This window comes from Mastigoproctus giganteus, chromosome 8 (assembly GCF_048544385.1).
Source record: "Mastigoproctus giganteus isolate SK-2022 chromosome 8, ASM4854438v1, whole genome shotgun sequence".
In the NCBI taxonomy this organism is placed as follows: domain Eukaryota; kingdom Metazoa; phylum Arthropoda; class Arachnida; order Uropygi; family Thelyphonidae; genus Mastigoproctus; species Mastigoproctus giganteus.
In genome coordinates, this window is record NC_143582.1 from 66,104,711 (window position 1) to 66,124,085 (window position 19,375).

At 35.7% G+C, this 19,375-nt stretch overlaps 1 protein-coding gene across 1 annotated transcript in view; it reads right to left on the reverse strand.

The window, feature by feature from the left end:
• Nucleotides 1-19,375, reverse strand: part of LOC150081587 (netrin receptor UNC5C-like) — a 383,853-nt gene that overhangs the window by 64,094 nt on the left and 300,384 nt on the right. Inside the window, exon 8 of the mRNA XM_090379449.1 lies at nt 1,901-2,002. Coding sequence (XP_090235575.1) covers nt 1,901-2,002 — 102 coding nt within the window. The remainder of the gene's footprint in view (nt 1-1,900; nt 2,003-19,375) is intronic.

Below are 19,375 nucleotides of genomic sequence, written 5' to 3' on the forward strand. Positions count from 1 at the left end.
TGCTTTATAAGCTTGCTTTCTCATTCAGTTTGTCAGCTATCCAAGCAGGTTCATCAACAGTCAAACCATCGATATCAAATGGACCAACCTGATTCATTCCCTTCCTTCTAGAGATTATATAACTAAAGAAGTCCTTGCTCTCTTAGCATTCTTTGCCAAAGATTTCTCATAATGTGCCTACACTTGCCTAACCTCCTTTGGCTTGATTACAGACTAGCATATATCTACCATAGGCTTCTGTGTTGCCTGATAATTTATATGCATCCCATGCATTTTTCTTCTCTGCCACATGTCTCATTAGTTCATCTGACATCCATTTAGGCCTAAATCTTGAAGAGAATTTCTTAATCAGTATGAAAAGCCTAGTACCTTCCAAGATTAATTCCTTGAATACTTCCCATTTAGAATATGCTGTTGGAAACATCATCAGTTGATCCCACTGTATAGAATTCAAAAACTGAGACCACTGTAGTCACCTTTATGAAAGCAAAAACCCTTCCCTTTACCCCTGATGGTAATTATATCTTTAAGTAAATCCCACATCAGTACACAGTGATCACTGCCACCTAGTGGTTCCTTTATCTGCAAATCCTTAATGCACGAATAATCACTGCTGATAACCAGATAAAGAGTATTACTCTCTCTGGTTGCCTCTCGAACATGCTCATGTAGAAAACAATCAACCAATAAATCCACAACAGTCTTGCTAGTGTGCATGTGACCAACCCACAAGTTCCAGTCAATATCTGGGAAATTAAAATCCCCCATTATAAGACTCTCTGATTTACTGGCCCACTCTCTTTCTCTGTACAATTGTTTGTTATACTCATTAGAGTCATTAGGCTTATAACACACTCCTACTCTCATTTTTGCTTTCCCAGTGCTTATATCACACCGAACTGACTCAACATTGCACTGTACATCTGTCAACTGGTTGTACTTCCTTAGATTTTATGTGTTTCTTAACTAACAACATAACCCCTCCTCCTCCCTTCCTATCCTGTCTGTACACTTGTACTCCCCAAATTCCAATTCTGCATTTCTTATATCTATCTGTGTGACACCACGTCTCTGATAGCCCAACAATATCTGCCTTTGATGTCTTGACCAGCACTTCAAATTTATTTACTAAACTCTTAGCATTGGTGTACATGCACCTGTTTTTACTCTTAATTACCCTAATGCAGCCCATGTATTTATTTGTACCATGATAACTCCTAGCAGTCTTCAAATCCTCAGCACCTTCCTCTACACACTGCTGCTCTTTCCAATATAAGCATTGCATATATCATTTTCACCTCTGCATGCAGCTATTGTTAATCCGTTAGTCTGCATATACCACAAGCTAGCAGTTTTCCAACCCACCTAACACTGCCTCGATAGCATCAACAAAAACTCTTGCACCCACTACTAATACTATATTGTAGTATCATTCTTAATGATGTCAAGAAACATATAGGCTTCAGGAAGCAAAAACTTAGGGTTGATAAGTTACATGTGCCAAAATTTCATTGTAGCCATTGCTCTTAAAAAGATCTCCACCCTGCATTCTTTTAGAATGATTGGAAATGGATATATGCTTAATCACCCAAATGAATTATTTCAATAAAAATTACAAAACCATAAAATATAATTGAGGAAATTATAAAATGTAAAAATTTTAAATGTGAAACAGAAACACATGAAATATGAAAATTTAAGATGTGCTTTTAAAAATTTAGAACTGAAAGAACTGTTATATATATGCACAAGCATATACAATGATAGAAAGTAAATTGAAATTTAAAGATTAATTAGACAAATATCAAGAAGAAATAGGTATTAATGCTGGTTAGGGCATCAATAATTGTCATTAGACCTCTGACAATATGCATTAATGTTATTCTAATTAAATATATACCTGACAAGCGTGGTCGATCTTTGTCATCTCTTAATACTGCCACATATACTTCCACACTGCAACCTTTTTTCAAGGCACCTTGAGGAATGGTTAAAGTAATACCTATGGAAGAAAAAAAAAAACATTTTAAATTAATATATAAACAGTGATAGCTCCAAAAAAAAGTAACTTCTGAATCACAATAATCTTGTAAACCTGTTGCTATTAGTATTTAGTATTAGTAATGGCCACAGGGTGCAAGGAAGCTTATGCTGCACAAGCCAAAAAATAATAAAATAAAATAACAAAAAATATATAAAATAATAAGAATAAAAACAAATTAATAATAATAATAAGAAGAAAATTTTAAAAAAATAATAAAAATTAATAAGAGAAAAGGAAATGGACAATCTATGCATTTCCCTCCTTTGTTAGGTAATTATCCAGATGACCTTTGAATTTCTCCAGACTGTCAGCCTCTACCACCCATGTAGGTAACTTATTCCAGTAATTTATAACTCGCTGGCTAAAATAAAACTTCCTGTAATCCAGTCTAAACAACTCCCCCCATAACTTGAAATTATGGCCCCTAGTTCTAGAATCATTTATAGCTGAAAATTTCATCCTTATTCATTTTGCTTATGCCTCTCAGAGCCTTAAATACCTCAATCAAGTTTCTTCTAAGGTGCCTAATTTACAAGATGTGCAACTCACATATTCAAAGTCTTTCCTCATATGGATGCCCTTTTGCCGATCTCAACCAGGTGTGGTCTCCATAACTGAACATAGTAAAGAGTGGTCTAACAATAGCCTTATATAATGGGATTATGATATCCTTATCTCTACTAGCGATTATTCGATAGGACGTCATGGGCCCTCCTTGCAACCAGTCTACAATGCTTGAGAACTTTGTATCTGACCATATTGTAACACCCAAGTTCCTTTCTTGTACTACCAGCTTTAGTTCATGGAATTCAGAATTCAGACTAGGACTTTTTATATAACCATCTAGCACAGCCTTGCTCTTTCTGGTAATTCAAGATCCTCCATACTTCTCATAATTCAGCAGTCATGTAATGAGTGAATCACCCATGGAGATCAAAGCAGTCAGTTCTGTAATTTTACTAAAAAGAATTGTCATACCCTAAACATCTCAAAATCTGTGACTTTCAGCCATCATTTCTATACTTTTCAAATATACTTTAGTTCATTAACCCAGCAGCATTTGACATCTCATTGTAACAAAAATGGTCATGCATCATCTGACAGGTACTTAAATTTGTTTTCTGTTTATGAAAAATGTTTTTCACATTTTGATACTTGCTTCAAGTACACTGAAAGGACAGAATTCATGGGGTTCCTGGGCAACGGGATGCTGTCACCCCCTCTCGCTAGTCTATAAATTCACCGCTTGGCAGGTAATAGGTACACTGCATTCATGTAGACAGTAATTCGATGTCAGTTTGGATAAATGTCCTGAGTTAACAGACTTTGAAAGAGGGATAATAGTGGGTGCCCAATGCATGGGTTACTCTATCACAGAGGTGGTACAGAAATTGCACTACCCCCTTTCGACAGTATCCAGAGTGTATCGGGAATACACCATTTCCAGAATAACATCTCATTACGGACAGCGCTGTGGACGGAGAAAGGTGGTGGGGTGAACATGGCTGTTGACATTTGTCTCGCATTGTTTCAGCCAACTAGAGAATGACAGTGGCACAAATCACCACTGACTGCAATGAGGTGCAGCAAGCATAGATGGAAATACCTGTGGAATGCTTTCGTGAACTAGCAGACTCAATGCCTCGCCGTGTGATTGCTCTTATCTGGGCGAAAGGTGGGCCTACCCATTACTAGGTAGGTATCCCACGATTTATGTCCACACTCAGTGTACACCAATGCTTGATCTTTTACTGAGTACAATACTTATTCAATATAATTTTTAGATGAATTATCATATATGTACAAAGCACCTATTGTCTTTACCACATCTATCCACTTGCATGTAATAACTTGATGCCCAATAAATGGATTTTCGTGAAATTTTATATTTGCCTCTTTTAGAATGATGTCAAGCCTTCCCAAATTTCATGAAAATCGGACCAATAGAAATCCAGCAGTTACTATTTCTTTTTTCTTTTTTTTTTCATATCACATAGACTATCCATATACAATATATTGTAGCAAAGTACTGGATATTATGTTTGTTGCTGTGCTCTAATTGGAGGAATGAATGGGTACTATAGTGCCCATTCATTCCTCCAATGATTAATAGAACCAATATTTAATGTGTGCAGAAACAAAATTTTTAGTTTGCACACAAAATTCTTTGCTCAGACACATTAGCGTATATTCATGGAGTGCCTATTGTCTTCAGCATGTTTGTCCATCTATGTGAATGTAATAATTCTACTCCTAGTGAATGGATTTTCACAAAATTTTACATTTGCCTGTTATAGAAATATTTATTTAGCCACCCGAAATTTCATTAAAATCTGGCTTTTCTTTCCTGAATGTGAAATTCCCAATAGAGATATCAGTTTTTTGTGAAATTGTATATTTGTTATATTTGTTGAGCCTTCACAAATTTCATTAAAATTGGACTGATGGAAATCCACAATTATCATTTATTTTTTTCATACACATCACACAGGCTATCTATGTAGTGGATATTATGCTTCTTGCCATGTGCTGAATGGAGGAATGAATAGATAACTGATGGATGTGTAGAAATTATTGCTTTTTGCTCATGTTTTTTTTGTTATAAATTAATTTATAACAAAAAATTGTTTAAATATTTTAAGTTTTAAATTAAAATTTTTGTTATAAAATTTTAAATTATAAATTGTTATTACTTGCTAACAACATCTGAAATGTAATCGCATACAATAAATTAAATTGCTTATTTTCTTAATGAAAAATTTGACAATTTAAAAATGTTTTTCTAATTTACATTGCTATTTTTGCCAAAATAATACTTATTAATGCTGCTAAAAATAAAACATAAAATATAAATAAAAAACTATTAGCCACTTCCCTTTTCCAGTTTACAAAGCTGTTAAACATGTAAAAATTCAAACTTATGCATGCACATATATTAATGTTTTATCAAATAAAAAAATAACAATTAATACAATAAACCATTTTACATTACTACTACTAATAATAATAATTATAATAATTGAGGCAATAAACCATTTTACATTACTAATATTAGTAATTGAGACAAGAATCATTATATATATAACAATTAAATATAAAGAGAAACTATTTCTATAGCGGAAGCAGCAAGGATAAGAATCGTTTGTTTGTTTGTTTGTTGTTTGGTTTTTAGGAGCATTAGCAACTAAGGCCATATTGCTCCGGGATATGCGGTGGTCATTCCCTGACCTTTCCGCATCCTCCATATTTGGTGGTGACGGGCTCGAACCCCGGTCTAATCAAGAAGCGTGTGCTATGCACTGCTGCTCCTTCCCCCCTGGCTACGGAGGCGCCTGGATAAGAATCGTGGTTATATACATTACACTGAAACTGAAAGTAGCAAGCTGATACAGAAGGTGAAGATAGCAACATAAACAGTTGTACATCATCTAACAGGTTCTTTCAATATATACAATAATTGTTTACTTCCAAAATTAATTTTTTTTTTTTTTTTTGGTAGTTGTTGGCGCATAGGCTTCTGTGGCCATAATGCACCTCCCAAAGTTTTTTTGCAGTACTTTGATCCAAGCCCGAGGCGGGAATCGAACCCGTGACCTTTGGGTTGCCAGGTAGGCACTTTACCCGCCCGGCTAGCCCGGTCGGCCCAAAATTAGTGAAGTAAAACTGTCTCCAGGAAGGTACTGAAATTTTGGGCTATTAACCTTGAACCAATAATTAATGTGTATTCTACTTTTAGATGCATTGTTATATATGTATAAAGCACCTACTGTCTTCGCCATATCCATCTACCTGCACATAATAAAACTTGGTGCCCAGTAAAAGGATATTCATGAAATTTTATACTTGGCTCTTTTAGAAAGATTTTTCAAGCCTTCCCAAATTTCATTAAAATTGGACCAATAGAAATCCAGCAGTAAAGTATCATCTGTTGGGTTCTGCATGAGCCATAGTTACTTAGAAGTAATAACAAAAATTAAGTAATCTGCATCCTGTGAAAATGGCCTCAACTTGCACAAAGATAATGGCTTCTTTCTCCAGCCTATCTACCTGATAAAACCAATTCAATTTAATCCATATATAAAAAAACCACATGTATACCCTGTACCCATGAAAGATGTTTTGTGTAAACGCCCTTGACGAAAATCAGAACCATTTTAAAATCAAACAGCTAGAACCGAGATCATAGTTTTATACTCATAAAAAAAAAAAAAAACTGTAGCCATTATCAACCCATGCAGAACGGAAGCCTCCTCAACAATTCATGCTGAGGGAAAATGGACCATAATCTGCCACACTGGTCCGGTGCAGGTTGGCAGATCGACCGTATTTAGCAGTCAGTGGCTTGAACCCTGGTCTATTCAAAGAGCGTGTGCTACTGCACTCCTGCTCCTGACCACTTGGCTACGGAGGCCTTAGCCAAGTGCTCAAGAGCGGGCTCTAAATCAGTAGAGTATGTAGCAAGCATAAGCTTATGCTCATGCATGCCTGCTACTTACTCTACTGAATTAGAGTTAGTGACATTAGCATTGTCATACTTGTACGAAATATTTAGTATGAACGATGTAATGTTTTATGTACAAGCCCACTGCTTACTCTACCGAATCAACATTTGGAAGAGGTTACGCCAATAGCCTAATTACCCATTTGATTGTAGCCATTTGTTGAATAATATGATTGCAACAATATAGGTATTTGTATTGTTACAATCCACATTTTCATTACATTCCATTGTTAGTTGCCTAGATGTTCTCACATCAATAATTTTCTGAGTAGTGAAAGGGACTGACTGAATGCCAAACTGCTATAACCTTTGTGTTCAATGATGCCGAAGTCAAGTACAGAGCACTGTCAAGAGTATTGAACAAGCCAACCTAAGAAAATAAAGATGGAGATAGCAATGAGTGTGCGAGAACAACAAAGGCTCTCAAGATTGTGTAAAAGACAAACAGAAAATCAAGCGTTGGATTTAGCAGTGTTTTCAACCAGAAATTCCACTCCATCTAACAACTATGTATCCGAAGTGAATATTAATTATGTACAGCAGAACAGTTCTTCAATTGCGGAGCAAATGAGTTTAAATAATCAAGCTCCTTTTCATCGAGAGTTTGAAAGGATAGTTATGAGAAATGATTTCTGTTTCTGTATGCTACATTTGTGATAGTGTATGATTTGAAAATGACACAAAGAAACCAGCTGCTAAAGGTGTACCATTGATACGCACTGCATTTCCTGATGTTGACATCGATGGGATTCTTGTGTATAATAGTTGCAGAGGATCACTTAAAAACAACACCATTCCAGCACTATGTATGTCAAACGGCTTTGTCTACCCAGAAATTCCATTGCATTTACCGAAGCTGGATTTAGTAACAGAGAGACTTATTTCTCCTTGTTTATCGTTCATGCAAATAAGGTGCCGGAGACATGCATATGGATAATACGGCATTTTGGGCCAAGTGATATGGTTGTGGATAACAAAGCTAGTGATAACTTCAATTTCAGTACAGTTGGATTATAAAAAGTTTAAATTCTTTGATCAACAAAGACACTTCAGAAACCTTTCCTCAGTGTTTTCCCATCTTTCTTTAAAATTCTGTTGCCTTTGTTGCAGATTATACGTGGTAGCTTTGTAGCATGATAAGTTTCTGTCTGTCACTCGTTTGGAGAGATCTAAGTTTAATTCCTGTCGAACTAGGGGAGGAATTCTTCCAGAAATCCTCTTCAGTTGTGTATTGTTATTGCACAAGCTGGTATGAAAGGAAAGCGATTTCTTTTGGCACAGATTGTTGTTCAACGATATATTTGCGGTTCGTCCTGTGAGCAGCACGGCTGCATGACTGATGTTGTTTGCTTGCTTGTATCTCGCCACCTTCTTGCGAGCTAACTTCCTGATCTTAGCCGAGGTGATAAATCTACCATGGCCTGAGAAATGCTACAAAATGAGTTTACCAGGCTTGCGACTAATCGGCTATAAACAAGACAGGATGGCTTGCTTGAATTCATCCACGATATGAAGGAACCCTTAGTTCTCTCACTCAACTGCCAAAGCCTATGGGCGCACCACACCAACCTCACTGACACTGTTACACAGCAATGCCAAATCTTGCTGCTATCTGAGACTAAAAAATAACAAGAGTGTCACTAATCTGAACTTCAATGCATGGTTCAGTTCAAGCATGAAACAAACATTAATATGCCTTACTTAGATGTCATCTATCGACAAATGACTGGTCTGACAGTCACTTTCGGACCGTTGGCGATATATGTAAAGCGGAGTGCTTTTTATCCAATGGCCAAGTGATACAATGGTTGTCTATATTTCTCCTAACAGTGATATACAGGATATAATTGACTTCATTCATTTTGCTTTGCTCATACTTAATTAAATGTGCAGCACTGTCATGTGGTACTGACATATACACATACTTTCTTGTTTTACAATAAAGATCATTTACATGTATTTTTACCTCAATTGCCAGTTTTCAGCCATACCAAATTGTTTATTTAGAACTTGCCAAAATAGTATACCCTGATTAATGTCTCTAACCACACCCTACCCACCTTCGTATTATCAGTAAACTTATAATATCTACATACATAGAATTCAATTTTAAATACACTGCATTCAAGCAGTAACAAGTCAGAGACACAATGTAGAAAGGATTACTGCTGCTCCCAGATGTTGCCCCTTTTTGCACCATCAGAGTATATCTAAAGGGTTTGTGTATTAGCCAAGAGCTAATACACAAACCCTTTAGATACACAAACCATTTGTGTATTAGCCAAGAGCAAGAGCAATGTAGCTGCCTAAATTTTGCGCTTGCCAGAGATTGTTCTTCCTTGTGCCTGACAAAAGTAATTATCACAAGGAGGTGAATACATTATTCATGACTACTTTAATGTGCCTAGGGCTTGTGAGACATTTCCCAGATATATACTACACTGATGAATTAGTTCTGATAATTGGATTCATGGAGTTTGTTTTCCATTGAGGACCAAAGGTCAAGATGTGATGAAAGGGGACTATGTAATTTGGCTGAATATACTCAAGAGGTGGTATCTTTCTCTTAAAGATGTAGAAGAAATTCGTTGGAGTCTGTACAAAGACTTTGTGCTGGAGATGTTCTGAAGTCTTCCAGGGCAATCCTGAGAACACTATATTGGACTGGGTTGAGCCATGTCAACATGGTCTTCTGTACAGAGTCATACACTAGGAATCCTTAGTAGTGATGGGCAAAACAAGTAATTTAGCTGGTTTCATACAGTCAAGATATTGCAAAAAAAAAAAAAAAAAAAAAAAAAGTGACGTGAGTTAGTGATTTGTGTCAAGTCACTTTGAAATAAGTCATCATTCGGCAGAGCAGCAGTGGCTAGTGAGTGAAAAACTTAACTGAATCACTGATTCAAGTCAATGAATGTCCAAAAAGAAAAATACTCAACTGTCCAAAGGAAATGACAAGTAACTTAATGTAAATAAATGATTCTATGTAATGAACTGGGAGTAGGGGGGGTTTATGTGTGACAGTCTAGGTTATTTGTTATTTGGTTTTTTTTTTTTTAGGAGCATTAGCAACTAAGGCCATATTGCTCCGGGAATATAAGGTGGTCATTCCCTGACCTTTCTGCATCCTCCGTATTTGGTGGTTACGGGCTCGAACCCCGGTCTAATCAAGAAGCGTGTGCACGCACTGCTGCTCCTGCCCACCTGGCTACGGAGGCGCCAACACAGTCTAGGTACAGTATTAGATAAATAATTAGGTAATACAACTATTGCTTCCTCTGGATCAAAAATACTTTTTGTTCTTGACGTTGGCTTTTCTTCTAAACAGCTGCTGCCTCTGTATAAATTTCAAATCTGTCCTCTCATGAAATGTTGTTTGCACATCTGGGGTATTGCCACCAAAACCTCTCTCATTCAAAGACTCTATCCAAAAGAGGGCAGTCTAATTAATGACTAATCTCTTAAAAGCTCTCTCTCCACTCTGTTGCATAAATGTCCAGTTCTTGCTACATGCCTTTTTCATAACTATTTTCAAAGACATTGCTCTTATCAATTGAACTCTATAATTCTCCATCCCTCTCTCTCTCAAACCAATCAATATCCACACACTATCTGATTCTGAACTAACTTTTCCTCTCCTCATTTATCCCTTCTACTTCTATATTTTTGTTCTTTGGAACAGCCTTTCGTTATATATATTTCCAGAAAATTAAAACCTACAGAAATTCAAGTGTAATGTCAACAGGTAGCTTCTGTCTTCTCAGCCCCCAATTCATACATGATATTTTATCATAGGTTCTAATAACTTGTATGTTTGGGGATTATTATAAGAAAAAAAAAAAAGAGCAATTTATAGTTTTAATTTCTCTCAGTGTGATAGAGAATGATTGTAAAATCACTCTCTAGCACATGTAAGATTTTGGAAACAGGCACATGGTAATCAGTGATATCCTAACATTCTAATATCCTATGGTGCAGGCAAAACTACTACACAAGACAATGTGATATGCTACTGACGATAATAAGTACATAGAATACGAATATATTTTTACAGCAAGTAAAGATGGGTAGTGCAAACAGCATGGGGGAGATTCATCCCCTAGCAGTAATAACTATAGGTGAATTAAATGAGTATGACCAATCGGAGCTCCAGTCAATGCAATCTCCTCATGCTTTTTAATTATAAGTCTGCAAATAAAACAGAAACCATAGCTGTGGTTTCTATTTTATTTGCAGAGGCTTCTTATGCCATGCCATATTTCAAGTGGCTGTTAATTACATGTCTGTCATTGATTTTTTAGTAGTAGAAATCTTTATTGCAATAATAAGAATACAAATGGATACATTCTAGTCATTAAAAGGAAATGCAATTAAATCAATATCAGAAGGGTTAGGTTGGGTTCAGAGTTTATTAGCACAACAGCAACATGGGCTATAATGTGCCAACAATGAATGGTAAATGAATAAAAACAGTAACAAACAAAAGGCTATAAAATATTACAGTAACACACAGGAGTTGTTTACTATGTCAAAAGGTAAAAAAATAAAAAAAAAGGGTATAAATAACACATATGCAATTATTAAAAGTATATATGAAACAACACAATATATTTTAAATAAAACAAACAAATATATCAATTTTAAATAGTTAAAATAGCCAACACATGATCATTGTCAGAAATCATCAGACTGAGTGTACAGGGTTACTGCTTTTAGCCATCAGTCAGATGGCAAAAAGCAGTAAAAGATATACAACGTTTATGTCTAAAATATGGACTTGCAGTCAAAATATGTGGAATTGTTAAAAAAGGGGTTGAAGCTCTCATACATAGGACAGTCGTCAATCCTCAGCAAGAAAGAATATGTAAGATGATGGTGCCTTCTGCAGAGGCGAGAAAGGACAACTTCCTCTCTGGTTCCTGTGCAGACTAGTTGCCATGTTTAGATTACAGGCTTAGTCTACTACAGTTTGTGACCTGTCTGTGTCATGATTGTTACCACTGGGAATGTAGTATGTTACATCTTATAGCTTACGTGCCTGTAATCTGTATAGGGAACTAACAGGATGCAATTGCTCTGAGATGGATTGTACCGATTTGGCTGCAGCATTTGTCAGATCATTACGTCTGATTGCAATGTGGCTTGGGATCCAGCAGAAATTTATCAAATATGGATTCTTTATGAATCCATATTCAACATACGTCAACACACATATGAATATGGATTCATAAAGAAAATATAACTTCTGCTGAATCCTGGACAGGACTGGATGAGGATTATATCTCATCATTGATAAAGCCTGTAATACATTCAGAGAATCTGTGCATACCATATGCCCTTAATAATTATTACTTTTATTGTGAGGAACCTTCTCAGATACCGTGCCATATGAGAAGACCACAGTTAATTGCAGAGATGATTCTGACTTTGAGCCATCGATAAAGACAGGCAAAAAATTAGAGTAAGCAGCTGAATGGGCAGCATAGAGATGTAGGTAGACAGAAGGTGGAGTGTTGGCCTTTCCCCAATTTAAAATAGAGAGATTACATGACAGGGTAGAAGAGAGTGCCTTGATGACTGAGCAACATCTACCATAATATTAAACTCGCCAAGCAGCTCTTGGACATAAATAACAAAGGGACAGTTCACAGTCTGACAGGTAATATAGAGATTTCCCCTTGTGGCTCAAAAATAGAAGTCCATATTGGGTGGTCTGGTAGGGATTTTCATTTAAAAGTATACAATTGCTATTGTCAAAGAGATAGAAGCAGTTTAGCTGCTTTGATGTGTAGACTCTCGACAGATGTTCTAAATGCTCCAGCAGTAATGAAGATGGACTGATGGTGGACTGGATCAAGTCATCAAAGTATGCTATTTCTGGCTGATGCATACACCCTTAATCTAATTTAGATAGGACAAGTGCATGACAGAGGCAAAGCAAAGCGCACCAATCGTTAGATGAGATGGCACATAGAAGATTCATTCCTCTTGTACACTTCATCTGCAGTTGACGGATATGTAGCAGAAATGTCAACTTATTATTGAATACAAAACCCCAAACTTTTGTCTGGAATGATGTTTTGTCCAAAATTTAGTTCTGGTTTCGAGTAAAGGTTCAGTAAAAGTTCGAAAAGTAAAGGTATTTGTGATAAACGTGTACATTTTTATCATAAGCTGGTCAATGACTTGTTGCAATTGCCTTTCAGTGACCCTTATATTACATTGCTGAGAGAAAATGGTGAAGTTATCAAATAGGGCACTTTTTTCACTGTTGGAGGAAGTTATTCAGTAACCTTGACAGCAAAAATGTGTGACACTTAGAAACTGACCAACTGGGGAACTCCCTTCTCTTAGGGAGGGCACACAAACTTGAAGTGGGCAATTTGACAAAAAATTCTTAATAAAAACTGTTAGATGATCCCGAAGCCCATGATTGTATATGTCTTTTAAAATTCCAAATCTCCAAGTCGTGTCATATGCTTTTTTCCATACCAAAGAAGACTGATACCTGATGCTTGTACTTAAGGAAAGTGTCTCAAATAGATGTTTCCAGTTGAATTAAAAGATCAAATGTTGACCTGTCACTTCGGAAGCCAGATTGTGTTCTCGATAGGATGTCATTAGCTTCTAAATACTACATGAGGCAGGCAGTGGCCATCCTTTCTAGGACATTGCGCAAGTAGCTTGTCAGAGCAATTGGACAATAACTGTTTGGAACTTTTATATCATTTCCTTTCTTGGGGAAGGCAAGCACAACTGTCTTATGACAGGAGCCCAGGGAAAACTGTCTTTAAGATGGATTCTGCTGTATATACAGAGCAGGCAATCCATAAATTCTGATGAAAGATGTTTAATCATTTCATAATGATGTCATCAGGCCCAACAGTGCTTGCCTGGGATAGAGAGAGAGAGACAGTGTGCCACTTTCAGTTCCCAATCCTTTGAAAGTTTGGTTGTAGGCTTCAAAGTTATTTTAAGACAACTTTAAATTCTGTTTTTCTGATTTTTCCTTGAAAGCCAGAAAGTAAAAAGGGTAAGATGATGTCCTAGGATCAATGAAGGCTATGGTGTGAATTTACCCTTAATTTTACTTTCTCCTAGAAAAGTGATGGAAGATATGAAGCAGATACAAGATTGCTCCTGACTCTGACATAACAAAACAAGCTTTGGTGTGCACATAATTAGCATTAATAGTGGCATATGATGCAAAAAAGCAAGCTTATACAACATCAGTCAAAAAAAAAATCCCATTTCACCCATCCATTCACCCCAAAAGTTTTTTCAGTTCTTCCTTGAGTCTATTTAAGCCAGAACCGAACCGAAAACCGTTATTTATTCCGTTCCAATTGTCGGTTCATATACATGTTGAAGAATTCCCATTGCTGAAGAAAGTGTCTTTCAAAACCAGCAAGAACCTTAAAGGGGCAAAGGGTTTTCCGAGCAGATGCGGTGTTGCAATAATAATGGTTGACTCCATGGGTGGCATTTACGAGGGGAGAAAGAAAGAGGTTCAAGCATTTATCCTGCACACGTCTCAGAGCCATCGAGAGCCACTAATTGTATCCTTTCTCAGAGATGGAATATTTTCTTGGTAAAAATATTTTAAGAATCTCAACTTGGATTTTCCATGAAGTCTTTAGAACCCTCACCCCTCTCTTATCCCTTGGTTAGCTACGTTTGAGAGTTCGTGGAAGTTCCTGATTACCTAGTTGGGGTAAGAAAATTTTTTCCCATGACCTGCTTCATCCATGCATAGAATAGCATCAATCAGTCTAACGTTGCTCCCTTTAGAAGAAAGATTGCCCTGCGTTTAAGTATAATCAATTGTCAATAGTTGTCAGTTGATGCAGATTATTGCTTTTGAAAAGGTATGTATTATAAGGAAAAGAATAGGCATAAAACTTTGTGATCTATCTAAAATCTAACTAAAATTAGGGATTCATAGCAACAGTTCCACGGGTATAATATAAATACTAGCAATCGACTTAGGTAATTAATGGCATTAAAAATGTAATACATTTTATTACATTTATTGTAATTGATCGTTCAGATATCTCAATGCATTATTCATTTAGTTGTGATGGAAAACACTATTAAGATTAAAAATATGAGTAACCTGATTATACTGAATTGTAGCAAGGTCGTCTAATGAACTGTATTCGATATGGTATGACCATAATTCGTGGAACGATATTTAAGCAAGTAATGAATTGGTTGATTTTGTTCAATCTATTTTTAATGATCTTCCACTGGTTACAGCATAAGTTTTTTTATGTTAATTCATTTGGTATTTCCTTTATTTTTACTCTTCATCGCCATTTTCGATCATAATCTGTGCTTTTTACTGACAAGACCTAAGAACTCTATATTAACGCGAACCATATGGGATAATACGAGCAGGGTAATGATGTAGATGTATATATAAAAGAACTTTTGTTACCTGTGTATTTTTTCGCATTACTATAATTTGCATCAGATATAGATATGGACAGTGCTTTTTTTGTGACGGTACACAACGGTATGGTGTACCAGCACCTTTATTAACAGTGACGTGTGACATTTGGAAGTGCACTTCGAAATTTATAATATTCCATAAATTTTTTTTCACGTTTTTTTTTTTTTTTTTTTTTATGAAAACCCCAAACACGAAAGGTATCAAAACCTATAGTACTTAGTACCGTGCATGGGCTGAAGGCGAAGTATGGGGGGAGGGGGATGCCGAAAACTTTGCTCTAGAGACTAAACATGGGTTTCACCACTTCAAGCCTCCAATAAGCAAAGTGGTGGTATTTCACCGGTTGGTGAAAGTCATTAGCTATTATTCAAATAAGCTTAAAATTATTTAACTAAATTTGCATTTTTCAGTGTCTATTGTTAAGATATTTTCTATATAAAACTGTATAACCATTTTTATAATTCTAAATTACTCAGTTGGGCCTCTGTTTAACGAAGTCCTTTATAGCGAATCATTTTGAATTCCCTTTGGAAGTAATTCATTTAAAATACTTTCCATTGAGCGCAGAAAAATTTCATATAGCGAACCGATTAGGAGAGAATTAACTCAGTACACACTGTTCGCATTTCTGGCCTTCAGGCAATTAGTGCTGCTGCGCGAATTAAGAGATCTAAAGGGATTACCATTGTACAACTTAGTGGTACCTGGTAAAACCTATCCGACCACCTGTCCCACATACAGTGAAGTCGCACTGGTCAACGGTGAGCAGATCAAGGGGTATTCCCAATGGGCTCTGGCCCACCTTCTACTGCAGTGGTGTCCAACCTTTTCCCGTACAGGGGCCTTGTTCAAAAAAATTCAAAGTTAGATTTCTTTAGTGTGTTACATTTTTCATATCTTGTTGCATGTAAAAGTAAAATTGAAAATATTCGAAAATTTTATTAAGTACAATACACAATTACATTTACTGAACAAAACATTTAATGAGAAAATTTTTTTGATAATTAACAAAAATTAAAGTACTGTTTTAGTTCACTTTCCGGGTGGTCTGTAGGTTGGACACCACTGTGAATCAACTGTAAGCACCCCATTCAAGAATTAGGAGAGCCTGATTTTCTTTTACATCGACAAATAATCATCTGTTGTTTCGTGGAAGTGCGTTATCCACATTTTTCCGTATATTTTCCCTATCTCTGTTTACATGGCACAGTACCTGAATATCAGAATGACAGTGACATTTCGGACAGTTTCAAAAAAAGAAAAGAAAAAAATTCAAATTTAAGAACTACAATACCGATGACGAGAGAAGGAAAACGATGCCAACGAAGGTATTAAACCTTCTAAACATGAATTTTTGGCATTTGGTAAAAATGAAGTTAGAAAATTGTCAATTAGGTTACAGTTAAATGAAAGAGATACAATTCGTGGATTTCGGGAATACCTAATTGAAAAGGTGGTTTCGGAAGAATTAAAGCATTTGATTGACGCTCTGAGTGCGATACCAGTTTCATCGAGTGAATGTGAATGACAATTTTCACAAATGTATCTGATCACCAGCCCAACTAGAGCTTCGTTGATGGCAAAACTGTTTCTTAAAATTGTAGGCCCACCGTTGACCTGTTTTGATCCAGCAAAATATGTTGATTTCTGGCTGCTTCAGAAATGTCATTCAGCAAGAGACACACAAAGAGGAAGAAAATAAGTCAGCAAGGGTGTCGGATGAGAACTTAACAAAAATTTGGAATATTCTACAAAAGCTTTATTATGAAATTATTTTTACTTATGTTATTTATTTTTACTTTAGGGTCTATAGTCTAATGAAGGACCCTAAAAATAATAAGTAAAAATAAATGTCACTCGGTTGTCCGTCTGTCACAGCAGTGTATCTCCCGGACCACTCAATCTATTGACTTGAAATTTTGCATGGGTTTCTACATAATGTGAGCCAACATACGCCATATTGATTGTTGTTGACAAAAATTTGTTAAGAAATGGAGGGGGGAGGGTAAAGTTTTTTTGACAACCTATAACTTATTGTACACCATTGGAAAGAGCTCAACAAGTAGGTTTAAAATATAATTTTAAAATATTTTTAAAATTAAAAATGGCGACGCCAAACAGGAAAATGTAATTTTCGTGTCCCCCCCTCTATTTCCGTCGCCAATGGAGCTAAAAATTTAAAAATCACATTAGGTCTGCGTTATTCGATGCTTATCAAGGGAAAACTATTCCGATTGAAATCTATCATTTACTTTTTGTGTTAAAATTAAAAAAACAATTTTTTATTGCACTTCAATAGTGCACTCTTTTTACTAAGTAACTCTCCTTTTGGTGACGAAAAGATTTGCTAAATAGTTATTTAATAATTCTATAAAGGTCATTTATAAATTTTGCGATGAGGACTATTTTTTAACAGTTTTCAAAGTTGGTTTGTTTGTTATTTGGTTTTTAGGAGCATTAGCAACTAAGGCCATATTGCTCCGGGATATGTGGTGGTCATTTCCTGATCTTTCCTCATCCTCTGTATTTGGTGGTGGTGGGCTCAAACCCCGGTCTAATCAAAAAGCATGTGCTACGCACTGCTGCTCCTTCCCACCTGGCTACGGAGGCGCCTTTCAAAGTTGGAGTTGTCCCGACAAGGAGGTACTCAGAGAGCCAGTGTTGAGGCGGCGGTAGTGGGGAGGCACCTGCGCGTAGTCTTGCATGGCCCTCATCTGCCAGTTGCCTCTCCCCCACCTAGACTTGAATTGCTTCTCCAGGAAGAAGTCAGAGTCGCTTCTCCCACCCTTGTCATTCACAACTGGAAAGACTCAAATAGACAACATTTTTGTTAGTTCCTCAGTTTTAGGCCAAGCCGGGGTACTAGAAACTTTTTTTCAGTTACCATAAAGCTCTCTATTTGAGATACTACACTAACGACCATTCGTGACTACAGACCTTCATCCTGAGTGCCCAGCACTCAGTAGTTGACCGATTTATTTACTTATTTTACTCACATTTTACTTATTTTTTTATATACTTGAATAAATTTATGCTTAATAAACTGTGTTAATATACTAAATTTGTTGTTCTTATTCCAAAATCATTACTACTAAAGTAACAATATCAAGAAAAAAAATTTTTTACAGTACTTTTCATATCCGTTTAATTTTCAATTTTTTCTGATAGCAAAGGCACCTATTTTTTTACAAAAAAAAAGCACTGGATATGGATATAAGTTAAATTGTTTTGACAGACACTGTTTATCTTTCCATGAAGTTTTCAATTTTTTTATAAATTGGATTTTTAAGAGGAGGTGTCGATCTGTAAATCTATTATATAAAGTGTGTGTATACAGTATACGTTCATCTTAAATTCAAACCAGAAGTTTCACAACTTTCAAACTTGTCCTTTATCAGACAAATAACCTCGTAACCCATTTATCTTCGAATTAGAGGCATTATTTAAATAACATTCTTGCATTTTATTGCACAGTTCATGAATTTAAAGTTAATGCTTCTTTACTAAGCATTTTACCTTTAAAATCAGTCTATCAGCAATTCAATCCGATTGCAAAAAGCATAGTGGATTAGAAAATACCACATTTTACTAGTGCTATAACTTAAGAATTTTATATAGCATCATGCTTATTTTAACATTTTTTTACTAAACTGTTGGAATTATTTCAACTCATTTCTAATCTTTTAATATTAATTTTATTTATTTATCATTTTAAAATTATAATATAATTTCTATTCCTTATAGTATGGGACGAGATAGAATAAATCCATGTAGAGAATTCTTTGTATTCGAAAAGCTGGATAATAAAAGCAAATGCAAAGTGTGCAACGTTATCATGGTTGGAGATCACGCTTCCAATTTGAAGAGGCACTTGAAGCAGCATCATAAAGAAGAATTCGATATGGCACAAAAGAAGAGGATGAAGAAGATGGAAGAAATTGATATAAAAGTTCAAAATAAACCTCAGCAGACTATAAAAAAATTCATTACGTCAGAGTATCTTAAAGTAAAATTAGATAAGCAAACGATTCTTTACGCTTGTGTAGAGCTCGTTACTATTAACGGTTGCACATTTGAGTTAATGGAATACTCAGGATTCTGAAAAATTATTAATCCTATTATTGCAGCAATTTGTAAAAATTTTTCGATCAATGCAGAGAATATTAAACTAATTTTGCCGGAGATGTCGTCTAAGATTATCTCACTAATGCGGACTGAAATGGGAAAGAGTGATTTCACTGAAAATAGATATTGCCACTAGATTAAGCCAATCAGTCCTTGGAATAAATGCTCAATTTGTTAAACAGGGTAAAATACACCTTTTTACTTTAGGTATGAAAGAACTGAAGAAAGACATATAGGAGTGTATATAAAA